The following is a 21,159-nucleotide window of genomic DNA, read 5'->3' on the forward strand; positions in this document are numbered from 1 at the left end:
ACCATTTCCTTCAAGGGAAATATTGAAGTCCATGGGGTAAACTCCAGGCCTCTGAGCAGGGCAAGGTCTGTGCTAGTTAATTCTTGCTTTGGACAAGAGTTAAGAACAATCACAACAACACTTTATGTGCTACTTCAAGCTACAGTGCAAACTCTTAATGCCACAATTTGCCTGTGGTACTGGTAGGTAAAAATGCTTCTGTGACTCTGTAGTCATGTCATTCTATAAACAGTAGTGCTTTCAGGTAAAGAAAATGGAAAATCTGAGCCTAAAGTGGTCTTCCACCTAACCTCAGCCCTTCTACTTAGCTTGAATACTTGCACTATAAATTATTACTCCCTGTACTACTCAACATACATGTATTGCAAGCTACCCCCAATGCTGGAGGGCACAAAAATCACCCACCACACTTTTAAAGAAACACCTTTTCTCTGAATGAAGAAAGATCAGACCATGATGCATGATAAGAAGAAAAAAAACCTAAAAGCCTGCAAACCTGGTCCCAAGGACTGCAAAGGTGCAAAAGTTCTTTATGTGCCTGAAACAAACCACTTACACCAATAAAATTTACAAAACCCAAAATAGTTTTATTTACTTTTCAGATTTCTGCCTCAATGAGACATTTTGCAAACATGCTAAGGCTACAAAATGTCCAAGTTGACAAAGACATGCAACGCTGACCATTCAATAAGTCACGGCTATCACAGGAACGACTGTGTCCCCCGGGCCACAGGTCCCAAAAAACAGGGATGGTGTACAGTGATCATGGCAATGCACTACGCAGGACCCAGTAACCTGAGGTAGGTCATTTACAGTAAGAAAACCATGTCCTACACCAGTGTTACATCCTGATCAACAGGAACCCCTTTAAGGTTCCAGAAGATGTGGGGTCGAGGACTGCTTCCTTAACAAGTGTGCAAGAAAGAAACAGGAAATATCAATGTTGATTAATCTTAGTTTAAGTGAGCAGAACAGAGTTAGTGTTACCCATGCCATTGAAAGCCAACCTAAACCTCTGAGGAGTGTTAGCAGCTTCAAGATAAAGAGTCAGTTAGCTGAAGCAACTCTTAAAAGGCCTTCCTGCCAGCATACAGGGTACAATTCGAACCTTATGATTAATTTGTTACAGATCATTCCACAAACAGTAAGATTTTGGTTGTGCTAGATCAGCGAAGCAGGAAGAGCTTGGGCTTGCTTGCATTAAATTAAACTCTGCTGATACAGTAAGAAATACTGTGTCAGGACACTGAGAAAATACAAGGCCTTAATGTGACCCAGGAGTGGTTCTCCATTCAGATCACTAAAAACCCTGCTTTGGAAAAGCATCACGGGAAGCAGCAGCCGCTGCAGTGGTGAACATCAGCAATGCCCCAAACAGCTTTGATAAATTACAATGCAATAGTTACACCACAGAGCTCTTCTCTGCTGCGCTAGACAAAGATGTGACAATAAAGGACACTATTGCAAAGCTTCACTTCCACTCAGACACGCAGAAAATCTGGCACTAGGAAAAGACGAACTGTAAAAGTCAAAACATTGTCTTATACAGTCCGATAAAGCCAGATCTCTGGTACCATAAACTGTACAAAAATGATAGAAAAGAATATGCACTGTTATTAATACAGTGCTTATTTTAATATAAAATAAACAGCTTACATTTCCACTGTAAATATAGGCTATATACAGAATTATGTATAGATATAGCTACATGTATAAAGCTTCATTATAGGCCTCTGATACATTTATAACTATGGCTCCCTGAGCCATTTGTAGAGTGCATTTAATAACAAAAAATTAGTAGTATGGAATAAATACAATAATAAAAACATGAAATCTTCTGACATGGTTTTAAAAATTCTCTGGCTTGACACATTGTGCTAAAAATTAAAAGATGAAAAGACAATAATCTGCGAGGAGGAGGAAGAGCTGGCCTGCCACAGGCAGGGAGCATAGCTCTCCAAAATTAAAGTGACTTTGCCCTGAATTTCAGCCCTTGACAGCAACCTTGTTCTCCGCAGCAGCAAACATAGCATAGAAGCGTGAGTTCTCGTTGGCCAGAAGGGCAGTCGGGGTGTCGAATTCCACTACCTGCAACCAAACAAGGCAGGTAAAGTATGTCAGTAAAATTCAGCAGAGAATTGACCTCCACCCCTTGGACTTGTGATGTGATAGTAAAGAATAGAGAACACAGCACTGATCTTTAGGTGAGACACCAGGTGTGAAAGTACCTGCATTTAAGGATAGTGTAACCTGGAATGCTTCAAACTGGCTCAAAAACTGGAACTAGCCCAACAGGAAACCACCTCTGATGGTTCTGGCAGAGGTAGAGGCTATGGGCTTTTGTCTTCTCTACCTTTAAGAGCCTTGCCCAGTATTCTTGCATTTAACTGTTTATGGCTTCCAAATGGAAGCCTGAAAAATAGATAGAAGTATCTGCCATAGGCACGCTTGATGGCATGGGGCTTTATGAAAGTAATGGAAAACAGCCACTGAGCCCCAGCAGAGATGTTTATGTTATCACCCATCTCAGAATTAAACTGCAAAGGAAGCCTCAAAAAGATTTTTGAGATTTTTTATTCTATGGTACTTTCTTGGTGTGAAAAAAAAATTGCCATCTTTGACCTTGTCACAGGCAGCAACTGATTCTACTGGACTATTATCACCAAGGATATGAATGAACAGAGGATTTTCTATGCTGCAGTGCAGCTGTTTCCTCAGTTCAGTCTGCACACATGGCACCACCAGACCAGAGGCAGACAGCTCTCTGCTCACCTGTCCCTGTGTTAGCACCATGATCCGATCACAGCCCAGGACCGTGTGCAGGCGATGAGCAATTGTTAACATCGTGCAGTCTGCAAACGCCTCTCTGATGGTTTCCTGGATCAGTAAGTCTGTCTCTGTGTCCATAGCAGCTGTTGCTTCATCCAGGATCAGTATCTGAAAGCAGCACAGAATCTTGTCTGTTACCCATGGTCACACCTTCCCTCCCTGAATATAAAAATACATATAGAGTGGACAGAATGGCCACAACCAAGTGTTGTCACAACTGGCAATCCTTACAGAGTTGTGGGCACAAACACAGGTTTTACAAGCACCCTTTCAGCTACCTCTATGTAATTGCCTTCAACAAAGCCTAGGGATGACACATTTTATTGTCACATCCTAGAACTACATGTCCTCAAGTCCCCACTACTTTAAATTTTATATTCCACAGATGAATCTCAAACACAATTTTTACCAGTAAATTTATTTGACACATCCCTGGTGGTGACATTCCTCCTGGAATGAGTGAATACTGACTAGACTTAATAGCTTTATTAAGCTGGGTAAAGAGTCTCTTCTCCTCAGACATAAACTGATTTGGACTGATTTCTTGTCAAAGCTGAACCGGACGTGCTTTGTGCAGGTACTGCAGAGACAGCAGTAACTTCTGCTGAGTAGTCTGACTTTAAAAACAGATGTAGAGTGAACTTTAAAATATTATGATATGTCACATTTCCAAAAAAAAAGGTTGTTAAAACCAGAATCCTGATCAATCTCAATCCAAAAGTCCTTTCTCACTGTACTTATTGTTTTCCATTCCTGCAAAATCTTGCACTTGGCTGGCATAGCATGGTCCCAAGTTCCACTTGAAGACCACATTTTAGTGGAGTACTATATAGAAGAAAAACACTTGGCTTATACTCACAAAAAGGTGTAAAGAAGGGAAGAATCTGATTCTCCCCAGTAACAGGACACTGAAGAAATGATTGTCTGACACACTATTGTTAGCACTTACAAGCAATGCCTTTCCAATGGCAGGACATTACAGGAGCTGGCTACAGGTACCTTCCTGTTTGTTTTAATCTTGCACCTCTGAGTTGCAATAGTCATTTGTGTGATTCCTCTGACACACAAAAAGAATCCAGCACACCAAAAAAAGGCTTGCTCAATCCTGTAATTCTGTTATCTCTAGCTATTTCTCTCCCTGTTGTGCTCACCTTGCAACGACGCAGCAGAGCTCTAGCTATACAGAGCAACTGTCTCTCTCCAACAGAAAAGTTCTCCCCATTTTCCATCACTTCTGAATCAAGTTTCATAGGCAGCTGTGCAACCTATGTGGGAAAGAGGAGGCAAAAATCTTAAGAGCACTGCACAAAATCATATAAACACAAACAGATCTCCTGACAATCTTTGTTGTCAGGAGAAGAGAGTGAACCTAGTCCCTGCAGGAATTCCTGCAGCCATACCTGCCACCTGGACTTACATGAAAAAGCACTGGAAATGTTATGGCAGCAAGGCTTACTGCAGAGGGCTTTGCAAAGGGCAGGTTTTAAATTCAGTATAAATTTACACATGTGACATGTACAGTCACAAATGGAAATGTAGAATATACACCTCAGGCACATATACTAAAAAATATTGAATTCCATGTTTTAACACCCTAAGAACCCCTGCGACAAAGCAACACCCTGCTATTCTAGGTACTAAAAAAACCACAGAATATGGCATGTCCCTACAAAACCAAAAACAGCAGTCTGATAAAATCAGGGGAAAAAAGAAAAAAAAATTGGTCAAATAAAGCATAGAGAACAAGTGGGAAAGTGTAAAGAGAAAGCTTAGATAAAGACCTCTAAAGTAGCTACTAACAGATTATGTTGCTCTGGAAGTCAAGGAAACATCCATCTCCCAGGACACAATACTTACACACTCCTTCATGTGAGTCCTTTCCAAAGCAGCCCAGATTTGTTCCTCACTGTACTGATTGAAAGGATCCAAGTTTGATCTGGAAGGGGAAGCAGAAAACAAGCAGAATTTTAACTCAGCAATGAATGGCAAAACAGCAGTGTGCTAATTCATCCATACAGGTGATTCCCATCTGGCCTTCCACTAACAGTTTCCTTGCCAGGGAAATCAGATGTTCTCAGCACACTGAGGTCAGAAGAGCCAAAAAACAAGAGTAGAGATGGAAGACAAAGACACTAAAACTTCAACCACATATAAAGGAAAGCAAGACTTCCGTACAGGATGATCACACCCACTGCTGCACTGGGCCAGCTAAAATCATTCATCTGTGTTTTTTTTGATTCAAAACCAGAACAGAAGCTAGGATGCTGGAGAGCTACCACCTCACCAGACACCTATTGCATTTCAGCTATAAGCAGGAAGACAGCTCAGTCCCTTTTTGCCTTCTTACAGCCTCACTAACCTCACAGTGCCACTGAACAGCACAGGTTCCTGAGGGATTATGGAGAGCTTGCTTCGAAGATCTGCCAAGCCAATGTCATTTATTTTCACTCCATCAATTTTAATGCAGCCTCCAGACAGTTCAACAAGACGAAAGAGTGCCATTCCAAGGGAAGACTTCCCTAAAAATGAGACAGGAAAAACATGACTGGTGTTTCTACAGAATCATAACGGTTTTCAGATGAGAAAGCATTCTAAAAGCTGTCCACATCTAAGAAAAGTTTGAAAATACCAGGAAGTGCTGGCAAACAATGCTCTGGTAAGTTCTGAGGCTCAGCATTTAAACTTCTGAGCAATTGTGGGAGCAGCTCCTAATCTCTCCTCAAAGAAGCCATGCCTGGAGTGCTGCCCCAACCCTGCCATGAAAACCCAATACAGAAATATAAATTTAAAAACTCATTCTGAGATTGATGTAAGTCATCTCACAAACAGGGGTTTGGATTCCTCACATTACAGGACTCTGAGACAGCTCAGAGCCAAACCTGACTGCAGCAACAGTACGGAATCTTTCAAGAGGAGCAGACAAGCTGCAATGAGCACATTGTAGGCACCAATCTGTGCTGATCAGTGGTTTGGGGAGTTAAACACGATAAACATACTGACTCAAGCATAGTAGGATATCCCTGTGCTTTAAATGGAAACTTGTCTTCACTATTTTTTTACAAGGATCTTGGTTATGTACAAGACATGAATGGAAACCTCCACTGACAAGAGTTCAACACCACCTGTGGAACCAACTTACTCACACACAGGAGAACCAATATGACTGCCCCAATTTGTTCTGTAAAAGTAATAATTTAACTCTGCTTAGTGTTTTTCCTTACCTGAGCCTGTCCTCCCCACAATGCCAATCTTTTCCTTCGGTTTGATAGTAAAGGACACTTTTTTAAGTACTAGAGGGAGGTTCTCTCGGTACCGCATCTCTGCATTTTCAAAAACAACTTCCCCTTCCTGTGGCCAGTCCAGAGGAGGAGCTTTGTTCTTAATTCGAGCAGGAGCTTCCAGGGAAAGAGTCTTTTAACAAAAATACAGAAAGTTCAGTTTCCAGTAAACAAAGCACCACAGGAAAATTATCAGCTGCAGCTTTCAGCAGTTCTTCCCTGCAGACTCAGCCCAGATCGTTTATGGCAGTTTCATGATGAGCTGTTTGGCTGGATGTGGGCCCAGTGGTCCAGAAATTTGCTGTATTACACTGACCACACTGTTAATTCCCTGACTCAGTAATGACATCAGTCCTTCTATACAAGAGTGGTTTTCATCAGTGGAATTCAAAATGTATTTTAGGCCTATTATTTATCAGCACAATCCTATTGAGTTTCATGGCACTCCAAAGAATGGATGTAAAATCTGGTGCATTTCTATGCCTCATTTGCTATGCCATGCCAGGGTCACCACTGTTGATTTTAACACAGAAGAGAATGTCCGAGTAACACATTAAATGCCACCCTCTTCCTTCCCCTCCTCATGCTCCCCTGTCCTACCCCATCATTCCCTTCCAGCCTGCTCACTTTTGCTATTTCACTCTGCCCCTTATTGAGCAGTTCACAGATTAAACAGAAAAGCAGAACCTCTGAAAACCAAACACAAGGCTTAATAGCATGTTTAGAGTTAAGTCAAGGTCACTTTCCCATATTTGGCACAAACACCCTCAAAGAATGGCAGCAATCCTGTCATGGGATTCACCTCATGTAACTGAACCAGGCCATGACAACTCCTTCATAGTCTCTACAAAGAGAGATCTCTACAAATGCTATAAAACAGCATTTCTGGAGTGTGATTTTTCTCATTCTAATATAAACACTTGAAGAGGTAATAAACTGCCCTCTGGAGACACCCATTTCCTACACTGACCATTGAGAGGTCCCACAGGGATGTCAGCTGTGGACATCTGCAACATCTAGTTAGAGGCAGATTAATTGTACACCAGGGGTTTGAGAGAAAAAATAGCCATCTGCTATGATGATGCTCCCATTCTTTGAGCTTGGTGCTCAAAACAGCAGCCTTGAGCCCCCACTGAAAAAAAGGCAAGCCTGGGCCCTGGTAAGACCCAGGACCTGAATGGTGTTTCACTGGCCACCCACCCTTCACTTCAGCTTCTAACTAGTTTTACAGTTTCATAAATGGGTGTCTCAAGATCAATCTTTTTTTTAATCACAGACAGCGTTGCTTGATAGGAATATAGAATGAGACATAACTTTTCTAAACCCCAAACAAAACCTTACAACTGTAGGTTTTGCCACTAGGGGCCTGACTAATAAATCCATCTCAGCCCAGTGAGAGATACAATATTTGGCATAGTTGCCAAGTAGTGCAGTCACCAAGTCTTCCATATGCAGAAATTTTCTACTTAGATGTCTCCAGAGGATTTATTTAAGTGGGGGAGTGGACAGGTTTGGGGCTTTTTAAATTCTGTTTTTTTAACCTGTGGATTAAATCCACACACTTTAAAAAAGCTACAAATATCAACTACTAAATAGCCCTACTAAATGTGTTAAATAGATGTACCAAATAAACAAATCTCCCTCTGCAGTTCACGGGAAACATTAAATGGAAAAGTCTTTCACCTCACACACCAGACCCAGTAGGAGGCAATCTCCTGGCTATGCATTCCCCATTGACCTATGCCCAGTTCTGCACATGCAAATCCCAGTTACAAAGAAAGGGTTACAGATATTCAGAGCAGCTTGCTAAGCATTTAGCCTGGCACATTTATCATGTTCAGCTGAGCACATTTCTCATGTTTCTAGTAAGAGCATTCCCTTGACTTTTCAAGCATACATAAATATATTACATAAGACAGCTGTGGAAAAGTAGGCTTATTAGGCTGAAGTAGAATTACTTGTAGATAAAGTAACAGTTATCTGTGCTTAAATGAAGGAATTCCATTAGGTTTGGAATGAAGGATGACAAAGGATCATCCTTTGCCTTTAAAATAATGTTTTGAATCCCCAAGTTACCCCTTTTCACACACTCCACTCTTTACTGTGAGTGTCAGCAAACTTCCAATAGCTTATGTAAACCCAGTAATGCCTCTAGTTTAGTTACCTATCAGTTCTGGGGCCATTCAGCCTCCCAGTGCTGATACATGTGCTTCACAAAACAAACTCACTCTGCAGTGTTACAGCACAGGCTTTAGTGCCTTTCCAAGACCAGGAACATCCATTCTGTACTAGGGCAGACTATGGCTGAGGTCAGCAACATAACAAACAACATAAACTTTCACAACAGGCAGTTGAATGCAGTCCTACCTTGATATAGTGGTCAATCCTCTCCACTGAGGTGAAACGAGCTTCTGTCTCTGAAGCCAGTCTGACTGTAAACTGGAATAACCCTGTTAACTGAAGAGGTGAAAGAAAAATTTTTAGAGCAGTGTCTTGCTATTAAGAGACGAATGTGGCCAGCAAGATCAGGGCAGTGACTGTACTTGGGACTGGTGAGGTTTTGGGTTCAGTTTTGGCCCCTCACTGCTACACAGATATTGAGGTGCTGGAAAATGTCCAGAGAAGGGCAACAGAGCTGGGGAAGGGTCTGGAGTCCTGTGAGGAGCACCTGAGGGAGGTAGGGGGCCTCAACCTGGAGAAGAGGAGGCTAAGGGGATCTTATCACTTTCTACAACTCCCTAAAGGAAGGTGTAGTCAGGTGAGGTTGGCTCTCTTCTCCCACTTAACAAGCAATAGAACAAGAGAAAACAACTTCAAATCATGCCAGAGGAGATTTAGATTGCATGGTAGGAATATTTCTTCACTAAAAGAGTTGCCAAGAACTCAAACTGCCCAAGGGAGTGGTGGAGTCACCATCCCTGGAGGTATTTAAAAGTTGTGTAGATGTGGCGCATGAGAACATGGTTTAGTGGTGGATTTGGCATTGCTGACATAATAGTTGGACTCAATGACCTTTTGCTGTTTTCCAACCTAAATAATGCCATGATATTTGATATTCTTGACATCAGGCACCATATAACTAAAGTGTTCAAGACAAGTTAATTAAATAGTTCATTTTAAAATCACAATATATAATTTATGCATCCCTTGAGAAACCAGAAGCTTAGAAACTTTTCCCAAGAGCAATAGCTTTAAGTATGAGGCATCTAAGCTCTTTAATTCCCCCTCTGTGCCACAGGGAGGCAGAAGAGGCCAAACAGCAGCTCCAACACGAGTGCTCAGAGCCCTACAGCTCCTATGAACCAGCGCTGGACGTTGTTTGCTCATTAGCAATATCTACATTAAAGGAGAAATTAAGTATTTCAGTATGCATCACACTCACCTGCACAGCATAGGAGATGGCCAGCCCAGCATAGGCAGGAGGGATCTGGCCATGCATCAGGACAATCATGAGGCCAGTGGTTGTGATCAGAGCGATGCTGATGATGTCCAGGCGCACGGCCAGCCAGCGCATCGCACAGCTGAACAGGTAAAATGGGGCCTGGTTGTCATCCAGCAGCTCCTGGTACCTGAAACAAACACAGCAAAGGTTAGTAGACTCCATGAGCCTGATGTTCTACAAGTATCAGATGTACTTAAACTCCTTTTCCATTATCAGGATTTAGGGTGGGAAGACTCGTCACTGACCAAGTTTCAAACCAAGACATGATGGCAGGGTTTGCAAACTTTCCTCACTATTGCTCTTCCCAATTTTCCCTCACCCATCTTTCTGTTCTCCCAGTTTTTTTTCACTAGAAAAGTAACTCTGAGTCATAGAACCAATGATCCATCAGACCCCAGTGACAAATTCTTTTGAATGCTAGAAGCTGTTGTATTCAGCTTTGTATTCCACCATTCCCAGATGGATATCTAGACTGACCTGTGCAGAAATTCCTGTCCTTTGTGGTAGGCATGGATTGTGGAGAGACCCTGGATGCTAGATGTAATGTGAGACAAGAATGGAGACTGTGTGATGTTGTCCAGACGCTTGAGCTCTCGAATAAAGACTCTGGAAGGAAAGAAGTGTTTTGAGTTTCATGCAGAACCACCATGTGCCAACCACTATCTTGTACTTGGAAGGTGAAAGTACCTTTTCAGCCAAAGCAGCTGATGCACTTACCTAGACACAACATGCAGAACTGTGAACAGGACAATGAGGGGCCCCACTGCCACCAGGAACCAGGGGAAAACCCCAGAAATCACCCCCACACAGAAGAACACAAGGATGACATTCTGGATGAACATTTCCGCTTGAAAGGGCAAACGAACGTCAACTGGGGAAATGGAAGGAAAAGAGGAAGATCCTGAGTACAGAAAACTAGAACAACCCATAGAAATCAACTCAGTCCAGCTGTACCTTAGTAACAAACACAGGAATATCTTAGTTTATTCAAATTAAAAATGTATATTTTCATTGGGATGTTTTTATTTTCCGAGTTACTGGCAGTCTAATTGTTCCCATTTGCAGAAATTTCACTGATGTAACTCTGACCTAATTACCACCTCTGCTGCACATCAGCTTCACTCTATGTTTTAAGTTGCTCCTGTGGTAACTGCTGAGAGCCCATGTGCAGCCTGGAGGTACAAGAGTAGCACATTTCCTTCTTTACAAGTGGATGCTCAGACCTGAGCTACCAGGTTCCTTCTAGAATCATATCCCAGGTATATCCCAATTCCTGCTTTGTTTATGTGCAAGTGCATATTTGGCAACAGACACAGGGTACAATCACCCCAACAGCAACAGACTGCAGAGTATTCAGGACTTAACTGGGAAGCCTGAATGTGGGATTTACAGGGCACACAGTGAGAGATACCTTCATCCATGTCTTTGGAAAACCTGTTGAGGATCCTCCCAGTGGGTGTAGTGTCAAAGAACTTCATGGGGCTACGCAGAATCCGTCGGAAGAGCTCGTCATGGAGCCTTGAGGATGCTCTGAGAGTTCCCTGACAATGCAGAAAACATTACAGGGTTATAAAGCAGTGCTTGCCTTCCTGCCACCCAAATATTCTATTCCATTCCTCTCTCCATAAGAGGCAGCCTCAGAGCTGGCTATGGAAACATTACAGTCCATGACTGACTCTGGTTCAAAAGCCTCTTGGGAGATGACCAAAAGAACCAGTGACAGCAATTTGCAGAAGTAGGAGGAGAGGGAAGCAAACACCAGCACTGGCACATACCTTTACAAAGACCACACCACGAACAGCTTTCAGGATCAACATAACTGCCATAGACAGTGCATAGATGCCAGCATAGTAATGCATGTGAGGGTTATCTTTCATACTGTTGCTTATGACAGTCTCATTTCCCAAAGTCACAGTGGTGTTCTGCAGAAAATTCAAGGTTTCAGAGGTTAGTTAAGACAAGGATGAAGCATGTATACATTACATGTGGTAGAAATTTAACTGCCTTGTGTCTTCTCCCACTATATTTGATATTTCTTCTTTCAAGTACTTCAGTGACCATTGAATACTTCAGAAACTTTTCTGTGGCAGAGATGCTTGACTTGTAGATTTGTAACCCTTGATTTTTTTCTTACAAAATCTTTCAAAATACTGTTTTGTAACACCACAATATCTGTTTCATTTGATTCCTAATCTCTCATTTCATGCTTATTTCTTGTGTTCTCCTGAACAACATCAGATACTTGGATAGCACCACACAGCCATATTCACCTTGGATAAATCTTTATCAAACACTTATTTCTGCCACTATGCAATAAATTCTTTACAGTCACACAGTTATACAATCTCATTCTCTCATTTATTTTTAATCTTTAAGTATGTTTAAGGATCTTAATGCTGATTCTAATATTGTTTGCCATCTGCATTTCATTATTTAATCTCCGAGATTAGTACCTTGCTCTCTGCCCTCACAAAAAACTCTTGCAGTTATATTTGGAGTTTTAAATGTGACAAAACTCACAATCAAAGTCCTGAGAGTGGGAAAAAGCCCAAATCATCCCAGGTCATCAGACTCTTCAAAGCAATTTCCAAGTCATTTGACTCAAAGCCATATTTTAACAAAAATTTTCCTGTTAGATATAACATCACATTTAAACAAAACACATTAAAATTAGCTTGTTGGCTCCTTTCATATTTTCACTTCATTTTCTTACACTAACCAAGAAAAGGAACAAGAGGGCAGCATTAAATCACATAAGTTATTATATTTTTCTTATGACTGAAGCTCTCTTATTCTTGCAGATGAACTCCCTAGTGAGACCACCTCCTGGGGAGCCTTCCAACTTATTTAAATTAGGAAGAACTATTTGGTCTTGCAGAACTGCTTGGGATTAGTCTAGCAGAACACCCCCAGCCCATTAGACACAAGAGTAGAAAAGCTATTGAACTTACTCCACTGCCTTGCTTAATCCAGAAACTCAGCCACCAGTTGCTAAAAGCTGTGCTGCCCACATTCAGCACAAACAGTGCCATGATGATGAGGCATGCAAAGGGGCCTCCAGCTGCCTGAATGTAGACACCATAAACAGACCAGGGGACAGAGCCTTTGCCTTTCTCTTCCAACTGGACCAACTGGCCTGTGAAATAGCAGATGAAAAGGGAATGAGGAAAGCTCTTCCATGAAACTCCCATAAATTTGTGACATATACAAAATTAGTCTTTCAAACTGTGCAGAGTACTTTCAGAAACACACACTTTACTTCACACTTAGAACTCAGTGGTTCAAACAGTTTTTCAAGAAGTCACACTTCTTCTGCAGAATCAATCATTTAAGTCATGGTATGGCTGAAAAAGTCTCATCAGCAGAGACTTGAATGTTAGGCTGGGATCAGCCTCACTATTGCTTTTTAAACCTGAAGTTCAAAGCTAACATTAAACAGAGAACTACAGAGGCCAGACCTTCCCTTCATCCATAAATGTCCTGCCTAGGACTGAGTGCCAGGCTGTACACATGGCCCTCTTGGGATAGGAGGGAAAGGTGGTGTGGGAGCAAGGCAGTACCAGCTCCTTTGTGCTAATGGCATCTGACCAACAGGAGCCTGACTGAACTTAAAAACATTGTACAGGCACCCATATTTAATGAATTAATGAATGTTCTTTGCCCACTGCCTGTCTCCTATCAACCACACTAAGTGATTAGGATTGAGACAGCTTCCAAAACCTGAAAGGTTCATTAACAATATACTTTGAAGAACATGTTTTGAATTTATTGGAGTACAAAACAATTACAGACAGAAATTTGATTACATAGTTACCCTCTTCTTCCTTCTTTACAACTTTCTCCTTCTTCACAGACCCTGTTTTGGTACTTTTATCCTGGGGCCTTTTTAATGAATTGTTTGTGTTCTTCTTTATATTAATCTGCAGAAAAACAGTGACACTAAACAGTAGTTGGCTTTGACATTTTCATATATAAACACAAACTTTTTTTTTATCTGCCACCTAAGAACAAAGGCTTTCAATAGCTCAGCATTCACATCAAGGAGGATATTAACTTCACAATTATTACAGATGATTGCCAACTCTGGTGGATTAAATTCTCCTCCTCTATTAATCTGAACTACTACCAACGTGTACAGGTAGAGTGCAAAGGTAATTTCCAGGATCAGTGTACATCAGTACATCAGTGTAAATTATGAGTGTACTTGGTAGAGGAATAATATCCCTATTATATCTTTCTTGCAGTAATCTCCCTATCCCTTGTAAAAATAACTCGCATTTTTTTAAAGAGGCTTTTTTCTCCAAGCACCCTAGCACTTAAGAGATATTTCATGAGAGATTTCTTAAGAAAAGTCAGGTTAACTTGATCTTCCAGAAATCCAATATCCAATCACTAAAGTGACACACAAGCCCTGCTCTAAACCCAGCCATTTTTCCATAACTGGGAGTTACTGCCTGTTCAGAGTCAGCCTACGTGGACTGAAACCCCTTACACACCATGTTCAGGGCTGCCTTCCCACACTTTACACAAGATCAAACCACAGAGACTCCAACTGATGATCCTTTTATTTTTATCCCACAGGGAATGCAATTTCATGGTCTTTACATGAGCTAATGTTTACAGCAACATTAAAGGTCAGCCAACCATAAAGACTGGAGAATCTCTTGTTCACTATCATTATTAGTCTTACTATTATCTTCATGCCTCAAAGGATATGCAGAGCAATGCATTATATCCTTTTGCTTCTTTCACAAATATCTCCCAGGAGAATGTGTCACCAAGCTCCTTCCATATCTGTAATTCTTACAATGCTTCCTTCTCAGAAATGTTTTGTTTTAAATGTCTCATGAATAAGGAACCTCCCATCTCTTAGAAAATAAACTGTTGATGTACTTTTAATCTTTTCTAAGAGAAAATGCACACGAAATTTAGACAAGTTATTATAAAACAAAATGCAAAGATCTTTACTCCAGAGATTAACTTCAGGAAACAAAGAGCAGAAGGGTGGGAAAAATTAAATTGATGAAAATGTAGATGTTGTACTGAATGGTTCTTGTTATTTTCTAGATTTATAATTTTTGTACCAACTGAAATACTAGAGCACATATTCATGTTTGCATTTACAGACTTTTTTCATAACAGAATTAGTGTCAAGGCAAAACATTTTTTCTCAAACTCCCAAAACACAGCATTTTCAGTTATGCCTCCAAAATAGTGTCACATCTAACTTTTGACAAGTTGTGTCACACCTGCTGTGCCTCAGTCACACTCCACTGAATATATAGCAGCAAGCCAGTAAGAATTTTTTCAGATAAAGGTTGTTGATGATCTGAGCTAATTCAGAGGTAAATTAAGGAGTGGTGTGTACAATAAGAGAAAAACTTCCTACTCTGAGCATCACCAGGGGAAACACTACAATATTTTCATGATTAAGTCATAAGCTCATTGGCAGAGTCCTCTCTAGCACACATTCCGTAAAAACAAACTGTGACACAGTGCTAATGAAGCAGAGATTATTCTATAGGAAATCTATTGGTCAGATCAACACATGAAAGTGTGTGAAGCCATTTTCCAGGTTTCCAACAAAATCACTTGCTTCACCTCAGAATAGTCAAGATTCAGAATACTTTAAAATAAACAAGTACCTCAATATGTGGTGTTTCTCCCAGCTGTAGGCTGTTAAAAATAGTTGCATAATCCCCATTTAAATTCATCAGTTCCTCATGACTGCCTCGCTCAGTAATGCAGCCTTCTTTCATGAAGATCACTTCATCACAGTCAACAAGATACTGGAGAAAGTGGCAGCAAGAAGAAGTCTCTATCACGATGTTCAATAACCAAACACTCCCACACAACCCTTCTCAGTAGCTTCTAGACACTGGCACACAGCACGCCTATTCCCACACAATCAGAGAGCTGATTTTCAGAGGTCCTTCTCTGGCTAGAGCACCATGATTACTCACACTACACAAATAAAAAGTTTTTGTGTTCTATCAAAACCAATCTCTTCTGGAAGACGTGACACAGGATACTTAGACTAAGCACTAATATTTCTATGCACAGAGACAGCAAAAAAAAATCTCAGGTACATAAATTCTGATTTACTGACACCAAATATAACTATTTCTGCTGTGATGAAAAAGCTTTATAGCAAGTTAGCAAAAATATTTTTGAACAGGTATTTTTTTCTCTGGCACATTTTCTTCAGCCAATGGTTAGCAGTCCCAAACAGACACCAAGCAGCACTGGTATCAAATAATAAAACTGTGCTCAGTGCACACCTGCAAACCTAGTTTATAAACATAAACCACACATTCTATAGACAGACAGGGTTGTCCTGTCACAGGTCAGGGCACAGAAATTTCCAGCATGAAGGCAACTGATTAACAAACAGTTTCAAGAAGGTCCAAGAAAAAGTATGGGAGACTCAGTACCTGAAGCTGATGTGTGATGAAAAGGACAGTCTTTGACTTCAGGTGCTTCCTTATTGCACTGTTAAAAATGTGATTTCCAACGTGAGCATCTAAGGCACTAAGGGGGTCATCAAGGATGTAAATGTCCCTGTCACTGTACAGGGCTCGAGCCAGACTGATTCTCTGACGCTGTCCCCCACTCAGGTTAGCCCCTCGTTCACCAATCTGCAGAGACACACCCATAATTTTATTTCTTCAGCACAATGTAACATAGATGACCAGAATAAAGCAGACCATAATACTCATTTTTTATTTATATAGATACTCCCCCATAACATATTATATTAATACATACATGTATTCAAGTTTAAGTGTCCACTTTGTGACATATGTTACACATTCAAACTCAAGGTTAATATGCTTGAAATGTGGCAGTACTTTCTTTGCTTATTTTACCTTTTATGAGCTAACATAGCCATTTTTTTCCTTAGCTATTTTAAATCAAGTTCAATTAGGTCCTATTAAGGCAGCTAAATTTACAACACAATGAAAAATTATCAAACAGTCAACATCTCAGTAAAAAACAGGGTTCAACTCTTAACAGTTCAAGTCCCACTAAGGTCAGCTCAAGAGAATGCATTCAACAGCTTGGCTCATATGCACCCCAGACTGATGTACCCTCATTCCAGTTTACCCTGCCAAACCAAAACTCTTTTCTCCATCTATTAATTAGTTTAGTGTAAGCAAAATATACCTCTGTCAGGTCCCCATTTGGAAGAATGGCCAGGTCAGGCCTTAGACAGCAACCATTCAGCACAGTATTGTATCTGAAGAGTAAGTAGATAAATAGTTAAGAAAACTGATTTCCCCACAATTATTTAACTAGTAAAGCATTGTATCATTTTCTACACTAATACCAGATACTCCAGCAGCCTAAAACAAATCATCTGCCTTGAAGTCTCAGGAGAAAACTGAGGGTAATAATTAATCACCTACATCAAAAGCATTGTGAGGATAGAGACAATTTATTTTCAGGGATAGTTGGATAAGGGCCACAGGAAAGTCCCCCAGTGGAGGGGGGCCATGGAAGATGTCAGTACATTGCACACAGCCATTGTGTTTGAAGGGGGCAAGGCCAGGACAACAAGACCAAATACCACTTTAGTGCTGCTCACAGCAGCTGCTGGTTTCAACCAGAGGTCCAGGATGAGACCCAGCCTCACTGCAAGGAGCAGGGCCAAGCACACCGACAGCCACCAGCCACATGCAAGAGTGGCAGGATCCTAAATGGGACTCAGAGGAGACTTACACTCCAGAAGGGCACAGAGGCTTTATCTGCAGTGTACTCTGCATTAAATTCTTCCCACACTTAGGCCAAGAATTACTAAGCTTTCATCAAGATCAGCAAGCAGTCTGACCTACCTTTCTTCATCATACTCCTTGCCAAACAGGATGTTGTCCCGGAGAGTGGCGTTGAGGATCCAGGCCTGCTGGGCCACGTAGGCGAAGGTCCCGCTTACGGCAATGCTCCCCTCCAACAGGGTCATCTGCAATTGCACACCAGCTGTGTGATCATGCTACCCTGTGTTTACAACTGACTGCATTCTAAAGAGTACAAATAAGTGAAATAGGAGATGGAAAAGAAGAGCAGAAATACTCAAAACAGGATTTCTCACCTGCCCTAAAATTGCAGAGATAAGTGAAGTTTTTCCACTCCCCACACTGCCACAAATTCCAACAAGTTTTCCCTACAAAGAAAATAAAAATATGGCACTCATTTCTTACATTCATCATCCCTTTCAGAATCCAGACTACCTCTAGTACCTCTGAGAGAACAGTTGGATAGAAATGACACCTCTAAAGTGACATAATAGACAAAAAAAGCAAGAGTCAGTCAGTATCAGTCACATACTCAAATTGCATAAAGTGAACACAACCCCAGTGAAATAAAACTGAAATCAACTCTAGAAGTAAAAATAAAGGTGTTTGAAGATCAGCTTCCTTCTTACTAGGGTTACAGGCCCAGAGGATCAATAAACCGAAAGCACCAAGATGCTTTTGAAAGTAACAAGGAAAGAGGAAAAGACTGAAAGAAAAGAGAATTTGGCATATATAGGTCCAGTCAAACTTCTTGTCAGTTAGATCCAATTTGCTAGAGAACATGTACCAAGAAAATACTAGAATTCAATCACTTTGAAGAATTTCTCTGCAACAGAATGAGCAGGTTAGTACTCACATTAAACAATATATCAAAGCTATTTTTATTCCTTTTGTAAAAAATATAAAGTGAACAAGAAAGATATATAGACACTTATGGAACACATTGGTGGCCTTCTCTTGATAGAAGAGAAAGACAAAACCAGCTTTTCTTTGACTTCTGAGACAAAACCAGCCTTTACATTTTCAAGTAACCGTACTCCTATTTGAGGCAATTTTTTAAGCTATAGGCATTCTCCCCCAGAGCTTAAAATATAGGTATTTTTACTGTTTAAAATAGCTTAAACTATCCCTCTCTTTGTTTAACAACACAAGACAATTTAACACTTAATATCTTAATAAATCTATGGATCCCATTATTTCAATACGCAACTGCCAGACTTCAAAGCTTTTGTATGTGTAGATAATGTCATGTATTAAGTTCAATGCTTTTTCTTTGACATTTTACATGCTTTTACCCACCTTGGAGCAAATAGCTCCAAATGTTTCTACAACTCTTGAAAACCAGCATCCACCGGTACAAAAATTCAAGGAAGAAAATTGCACATTCTTCAATGAAAAGCACTGTTATGCTCCACTGGAACACCTAGTCACCTAAAATGTTCACCCAGAATACAGATGAAACTGCAAAATTATCAAGTCACTGGAGGAACACACTGTTCACCAGCACCCTATTGATACCTGGTGCCCTGCAGGTTCTCTGAGCTCAGTGGCTCTCACACCGCCCTAGGAGCTGCAAACCCCTCAGCTGGATGTGGAAGCTATACAGCCTGCCCTTGTTTCACAGGCCGTTTGCAAAGATGCAGTTGCTAAAATGGTACAGCTGTTTACAGCAAGATCAGACACTGCATCCTGGATACTGCAGTTGCCATGGATATTACAGAGTGCACAAAAGCAATATGCTCCATTTCATGCAAAATGAACAGCACACAGCTCTCTGTTCCAGGGGACAGCTATAATGAGGCCTTTTAAAAGCCTCAGAATTCCTCCTTACCTTCTCTATCTCCAAGTCAATGTTGTACAGGGTCCTCTGAAGCCGAAGGTTAACCAGGTGGATGATTTTGTGCTCCTCTTCGGGGCTGTGATGGTCATCACTGTCCACTAGAAGATGGCCCTTCTGCTCTGCCAGCACAGCTTGCTGTCCTTCATTCTGTAGCTTCATTTTCTCTTTCTTGCTCTTGGTGACTTTCTTGTCTTTTTTCACTTTGGGGGTCAACTTTGGTGAGCTCTGGACGCTGGCGTGGGAGAAGTCCCAAGCCAAGGTAGCATTTTTCACCTCTATCGCGGTGTGAGGATTGGCTGGTTTTTTCTTTATCATATGAACCTCTTCCATTAGAAATAAACTCTGATAGGAGTTGTGAGAGAGGTGTAAAGATGAGACACCTGATCAAGACTGGGAGACAAGCCTACGGCACACTCACGCAGCAAAACACATCAGGCTATATAGTAGAAGGAAGCTGAAGAGCAAAAGGTAGCTCATTAGTGTAAACTAACTCCAGGTCTGCTAAGTGGCTGGGGCATTCCTGGATGTGGTGGAAGCACTTTGATACACTTGACTTTCACAGAACTGCAATACTCCGGATGTGATGCGACAGACACTTCTTCCTTTGACACTGTTTGCAACTGCAGCTCTGTATGTTACAGATTATAAACATGTGAGCAGAACACACAGGCTGGAGAGGAGAGGTCACTTGAGACAAAGTGACTGAGTTGTCCTGCACACCAACTCATTATGGAAGGAGACAGAATGGCTTTAAATTGAGCCTTTACCAATCAACTTTTCTGCTGAGAAAAAGTCATCTTGCACAAGTGGAGCTGATCTATTTCAGGCTGCTTGGCAAGAAGTCAGTCAACTGCATCACGTTTTCCACCACATCCATCAGTATTTACAATCAACAGATTAGGAAGACATTTTTCACACAGTTTAATTACAAGATAAAATGTTCGCCACTTATACAATTTGTTTTGAACCAAGTAGTTTTTTGTGACTAAAAATTCTCAATTCCCAGCCTTATTTACTCTTGCAATTGCTATGTCTGAATCACACATTCATAAGAAAGCTCATACTCATTTACAGAGCCAAAAAGTCAATTAAATTTTTACTGTGATGTCAGAGTTTCCTCACCTTATGTTACATTTCCTACACAATTTATAGGCAAACTGGGAGATAATTCAATTTCCTTTTCCTTTTCTTCCCTCATAGAAAATTCCCTTAAGTGCACTTGGATTTAAGCAAGGCTGATTTTAGGCTGACTCAGAAGATGAAGCAAAATTACTCAAAAGTAATGGAATCTCAAAATCATTCTACAGATTCTGGTTTTCTCACATGGATGTTTGTTCCATGAACACATTACACAGAATCCATGTATCTGTCAAAGCTTGTCAAAGTTTTTATTTGGAAAGTACTATTTTCCATTCTGGAAATTTCCACAATGTGCAATACACTTACATTCAAGAGACAAGACAAAGTAAAGGTGTCCCCTCTGAGTTCATAAAGTACACATAGTGTATTCATCTTCCAATCCCCATGACAGGAGATAAGATGGTTAATTATCAAGGTTTTACATTTTCTGCCATAGATCTGTTTTGCCAGATCACAACTCCATTTACTTATATAGAGGAATTTCAGCCACTTAATATGGTCTGGAAATATAAAAGCTCAGGCTTCTATGACCACAGGTAAAATCCCACGGATTTTTGTCAACCTACTTACCTAACACCTGATATTTTCAAAAGGGTTAATTAGCAAAGCATAAAATTTCATTGTACACATGTTGCAGTCTTCATATATATGTTCTCAAAATGAAGTTAAAAATTATTATACAGTGAGCCACTGAGTCCTTCACTCTTCTCTCTTCCTGTGGCCAACTTCAAAATCATAAAATCTTCAAATCAGACTATTTTGCTTCTCACTGGTATTACTTTATTCTTAAACTGCTAATATCCCTTCACTACATTTGTATCTCTTGCAGAATCAAAT

The 21,159-nt window shown here is 40.7% G+C and overlaps 1 protein-coding gene across 5 annotated transcripts in view; it reads right to left on the bottom strand.

Moving 5' to 3' along the window:
• ABCC5 (ATP binding cassette subfamily C member 5) overlaps positions 1-21,159 on the bottom strand; it is a 44,985-nt gene that overhangs the window by 345 nt on the left and 23,481 nt on the right. For 3 of the 5 annotated variants that reach the window (XM_077785709.1, XM_021544184.3, XM_021544195.3), the window contains exons 11-30: positions 19,174-19,524; positions 17,639-17,710; positions 17,385-17,509; positions 16,717-16,789; positions 15,984-16,187; positions 15,195-15,338; positions 13,364-13,469; positions 12,501-12,685; positions 11,325-11,471; positions 10,961-11,090; positions 10,267-10,420; positions 10,027-10,155; positions 9,490-9,676; positions 8,475-8,564; positions 6,051-6,240; positions 5,189-5,348; positions 4,687-4,765; positions 3,981-4,094; positions 2,773-2,937; positions 2,005-2,088 (exon numbers count right to left, since the gene is read on the bottom strand). In XM_077785709.1, the coding sequence (XP_077641835.1) occupies positions 2,005-2,088; positions 2,773-2,937; positions 3,981-4,094; positions 4,687-4,765; positions 5,189-5,348; positions 6,051-6,240; positions 8,475-8,564; positions 9,490-9,676; positions 10,027-10,155; positions 10,267-10,420; positions 10,961-11,090; positions 11,325-11,471; positions 12,501-12,685; positions 13,364-13,469; positions 15,195-15,338; positions 15,984-16,187; positions 16,717-16,789; positions 17,385-17,509; positions 17,639-17,710; positions 19,174-19,524 (2,889 nt within the window). Of the gene's footprint in view, positions 1-566; positions 2,089-2,772; positions 2,938-3,980; positions 4,095-4,686; positions 4,766-5,188; positions 5,349-6,050; positions 6,241-8,474; positions 8,565-9,489; positions 9,677-10,026; positions 10,156-10,266; positions 10,421-10,960; positions 11,091-11,324; positions 11,472-12,500; positions 12,686-13,363; positions 13,470-15,194; positions 15,339-15,983; positions 16,188-16,716; positions 16,790-17,384; positions 17,510-17,638; positions 17,711-19,173; positions 19,525-21,159 lie in introns of those variants that run through there. The other 2 variants (XM_077785708.1, XM_021544204.3) reach the window with 1 other exon arrangement.

Source organism: Lonchura striata, chromosome 10 (assembly GCF_046129695.1).
Source record: "Lonchura striata isolate bLonStr1 chromosome 10, bLonStr1.mat, whole genome shotgun sequence".
In the NCBI taxonomy this organism is placed as follows: domain Eukaryota; kingdom Metazoa; phylum Chordata; class Aves; order Passeriformes; family Estrildidae; genus Lonchura; species Lonchura striata.